Source organism: Mesitornis unicolor, unplaced genomic scaffold (genome assembly GCF_000695765.1).
Source record: "Mesitornis unicolor isolate BGI_N332 unplaced genomic scaffold, ASM69576v1 scaffold6784, whole genome shotgun sequence".
NCBI lineage: Eukaryota > Metazoa > Chordata > Aves > Mesitornithiformes > Mesitornithidae > Mesitornis > Mesitornis unicolor.
In genome coordinates this window covers 30,963-34,922 of record NW_010178018.1, presented here as the reverse complement: position 1 = coordinate 34,922, position 3,960 = coordinate 30,963, and the positions used below count along the sequence as shown (strand labels likewise).

General features: G+C 47.8%; 1 protein-coding gene across 1 annotated transcript; it reads left to right on the top strand.

Annotated features, from left to right (window-relative positions):
* Positions 1 to 6: 6 nt before the first annotated feature.
* On the top strand, positions 7 to 940 carry ISCA2 (iron-sulfur cluster assembly 2; the record flags this gene model as incomplete). The annotated part of the gene is made up of 3 exons (XM_010182305.1): positions 7 to 156; positions 298 to 413; positions 604 to 940. Coding segments are annotated over 3 exons (441 nt in total), but the record flags the coding sequence as incomplete, so codon positions are not given.
* Between the last annotated feature and the right edge of the window lie 3,020 nt (positions 941 to 3,960).

Genomic DNA, 3,960 nt, shown 5'->3' with positions numbered 1-3,960 from the left:
CCGCTGTGCCGAGGACGAGCGCTGCCGAGGCCCCCGCCGGGTCCTGTCTGTGCAGTTGGGCGCCCGCTGCGGTGGGCATCGTCCTTCTCCCAGCCGGGCCCGACGGAGAGTGATCCCAGCGAGGGACAGATCTTCCTCAGCGAGAGCTGCGTGAAGGTAGGGACCCTGGGAGGTACCTCGGGTGTCTCTGGGAGGTACTGCAAATTGCCTGGCCTGCCCTGGGCGCATAGGGAAGATGTTTTGAGTGTTTGCTGTTTTGCTCAGTGGGTCTTTTATTTGTCTTCCTCTTCTTTGCAGAGATTGCTGGAGATCACAGAAGGTGCAGAGTTTCTCAGGCTGCAGGTGGAAGGAGGTGGCTGCTCTGGGTTCCAATACAAGTTTTCCTTGGACACAGTAATCAATCCTGATGACAGGCAAGGACAAAGGAGTGTAGTGGTGGTTGGGTGTCACTGCTCTTTGCAAAGGTAACAAGAGGGGTGTGCGTGACATGATAGTATTTTGAATTGAAGGGAAGGAGCCTGTGAGATAAGGAAAGTGCTCAAGCTGTGCTTCTCTGTCAGGTGTGCAACACAGTTAATGGTTAAATATGCTGCTTTTCTGCAGGGTGTTTGAACAAGGTGGTGCCCGTGTGGTTGTAGATGTGGACAGCCTGGCCTTCGTGAAAGGTTCCATGGTGGACTTCAGTCAGGAGCTGATTCGCAGCTCTTTCCAGGTGGTGAGCAACCCACAGGCAGAGAAGGGTTGCTCATGTGGGACTTCATTCTCTGTCAAATTCTGACTGGACTTCCCACGGATGGACACTGTCTGCAGACACCTCCTGACAATCTTCAGAGAGTTGTTACTTGTTCTTTCTCCAGCTGCTCCCTCTCATCTCCCTCACCTCATAACACAGCTGTTACACATTACTCCAGCTATGTGACTGCACTGAGCCTATCTCCAAGACTTGTTTGCCTTCCATTCAGAAACATGAAGTAGCCATGAGCACGCACAGAAGCATCTTCAGCGCCTTGTGAACCACCAGCCAGGTGCTGCCGACTTGCCTACCTTGTCCTGAATGCAGAACCACTTAACTTCTCTCTGCAAGAGATGGCTGTACATATGTGTGTGTGTTTATTGAAAGTTCTTACTAAAAAAGAAAAGTCTTTGAGAATGATTGGCATTGCTCATGCATTCCCATGTGGGTAGAGTCTGAGTTCTTGCAGGCTGCTGTTGCCTATCCCTTGTCTTCCAGCTGAATGGAACTTTGAGTTTCTATCCCGTACACCTCCCAGTGTTGCTGGCTCTCCACTCCCAAACTCACAGTGGGCTTTTCCAGATACTTTGCAGTTATCTTGCCCAGCAGCTTCTCTTGGTCCCAGGAACCTGCAGTGGTTTTGCTGTCAGTCTCTGGGATGAAAGTTTTTACTTGTTCAGAGTAAGTGAAGCTAAATTAATAGCTTATTTATTTTTTTTTTTCTAAAGGTTGTGTATATTTATGTAAAAATAAAATACACAGCCCTCCGTCCCCCAGTGCTATTTTAGGCTGTTCCTAAACCCGACTAGGAATTCTACATCATACAGACTCTCGAGTTTCATAGTGTCTCTGCTGCCTTCCCTTGCCAGCAAGAGGGGAGGCTCGGGTGCCACAGGCAGAGGAGGATTTAGAGTACAATTTAAGGGTCCTCAAGTCCTTTTGACTCTAGTTGTCTGAGAATCTTTCCCATAACTTGCATCACCATTTAATAACTGTCTAACTTGTGCCTGGTTTGATGAAGTAATGAAATGGCTCCTTTCCATTCTGAATCTCTCATGGAATGGGAAATCTAGAAGTTTCCAGGATATCGTCCTTTTGATCAGTTGTTTTCCATAGCTTTTTATCTGCCACTAGATGAGTTTTAAATCAAAATGATTCACCTGCTTCTGGGTGAAAGGAGAGACGGAGAAGCTATTTTTGTTTCCTCTCTTGTGTTTTATCTGATCATAACCAAATTGTCTAAGACTCGAGTCTTTCACATGAATCTGGGAGCTCTGCATGACTTTGGTCTCAATAATAGCTTATTTATCAAACCTTTTAAGACTTAAGCCTTTTAAGACTCTGTGCCCGAGGCATTTTTGTTGTTAAGCTTTCCAAATGCCTGCCTTAAACTAATCAGCAGCACCTACGCACAGCACTGATTTGCCTGTTGATTTCTAGTGCTCAGAGTTGATAGCCAGCAAGTTTCAGTTTCATCCATAGCTGTTACAGGAGTTGATACGTTCTCTGCTTTGACTTTGTCACATGGGGGAATGGATGGCATTTGGAGCAACAGCTCTTTTGGTTTAGCCCTTTGTTTCAGTTTCCTGTAGTCGACAAGTTCTACCCGGTTATTTTGCTGTCAGAGGAAGTGGGATGCAGCGCTGTCCCATTTTGTAAAAGGATGTAATTAAAAGACTAATCTAAACCTCTGCAGGATGTTTTGGCCTTACCCTTATGCTCCTAGGTCTTGAATGTGATGCCAGCCAGAACTGCCTTAGAAAAGTGTAAGATATAAATGCTTGTGCAGGTAGAAGAGATTAGATAAACTCAATTTCTTTCAGGTGGGATAACTGGACAGTTCGTGGGAGGAATTGCATTCTGAACCAGAAAGTACAGATCCATTGATCCACTTCACACAGTCTGACCTTGGTCAAGTCTCTTGGCATCTTTTATGGGGAATAAAAGTGCAGCAGTAGAGCTGAGGAGGCAGCAAACCAGCAACTACCAAGCCTTTCTTCCTAAACTGAAGCCTGCCCTCAGCCCCTGCAAGCATGCAGCCTTCACCTTGGATTACTGTTCTCACCAGATGTAACTGCTGTGTCTGTTCAACCTGGCCAGGTTCTACCTGCCTTCACTCACTGCACTGATGAAGTCCATCAAGCAAGTGCTGTCCGTGTGAGTGCCCCCTATCTCAGAGGATTTGCCTCCTCCCTGCCAGGGACTGTAGAGAGGATGAGGCTTTGGGTCCGCACCAGTTGCCGGGCTGAGTGGGAAGCTTTGTGTGCTCGCTGTGCCTGCGGTCCTGGCAGTACCGCTCTAACTGCGCTAGGTGGACCCCTTACTCCTCGGGAGTCGCTGCTCTGGACGTGTACAGGTATTTAGACTTCTGTTTGGAGTGAGGTTGGGTGTGCTTCATGCAGGACCTAGGCAAGAGAAAAAGTTTCTTTACAGCTGCCTGTTTTGGAGGAAGGCTGGAGCTGAGTTCATCTGGTAGTGCAGTCTGGAGATCAGAGAAACTGCTAGGAGCTGGGGCGGTTCCAGCTGTACAACGTTGTATACAGCTGTGTATGGCCTAGTCCTGTCTCCTGGGAGCAGCCCTAATCCACTGGCCAAAGCTACCAGTCTTCCAGGTCCCAAGAGGGAACGAGTGCAAAGAGCTGTCTGTCACCTCCAGGGTCTTGACTCTTAAAAAAAAGTCTTGTCAGTCCACCAGAAATTGAAAACTTCTGTCTATGTGTAGGAATTCAGCAAAGGGGGTCATGTTAGCAGAGGGGAGTGAAGACAAGCTTGGTGAATTTGGGCTGTGTAGGCAGAACAGTCTCAATTCTGTCTTCTATGGAAGAAAAAAACAGCCTGTCAGGGTTTGTACACTGAATAGCCTAGGGGGCAAAGATGACACCACACAGTAGGCTGTGGGGTAAGACCAGAGGTGCAGAAAGAAGGGTGCAGAGGATTAGATGGGGGATTCGGTTCTGCCTGGGCTGTGAGGGACTGCCAAGGCACGCCTGTGCGATGCCTACAGTGTGGGATAGATGGGAACCCTTGTACGGAAACACCGAGAAAAAGCAAGAGTATGGAGCTGCATGTGCCGCCTTTGCCTCATTGCAAATGAGAAACTGCAGTGGAAAATCTTTCTCTGCTCCCACATGAAGAAGGAGAATTCTCTCAGTTCACCCACCTGACAAGGAATGAATGATCAAGAAAGATATTTATGGAAACCTACGTGAAGATGAAACTTCAAGGGA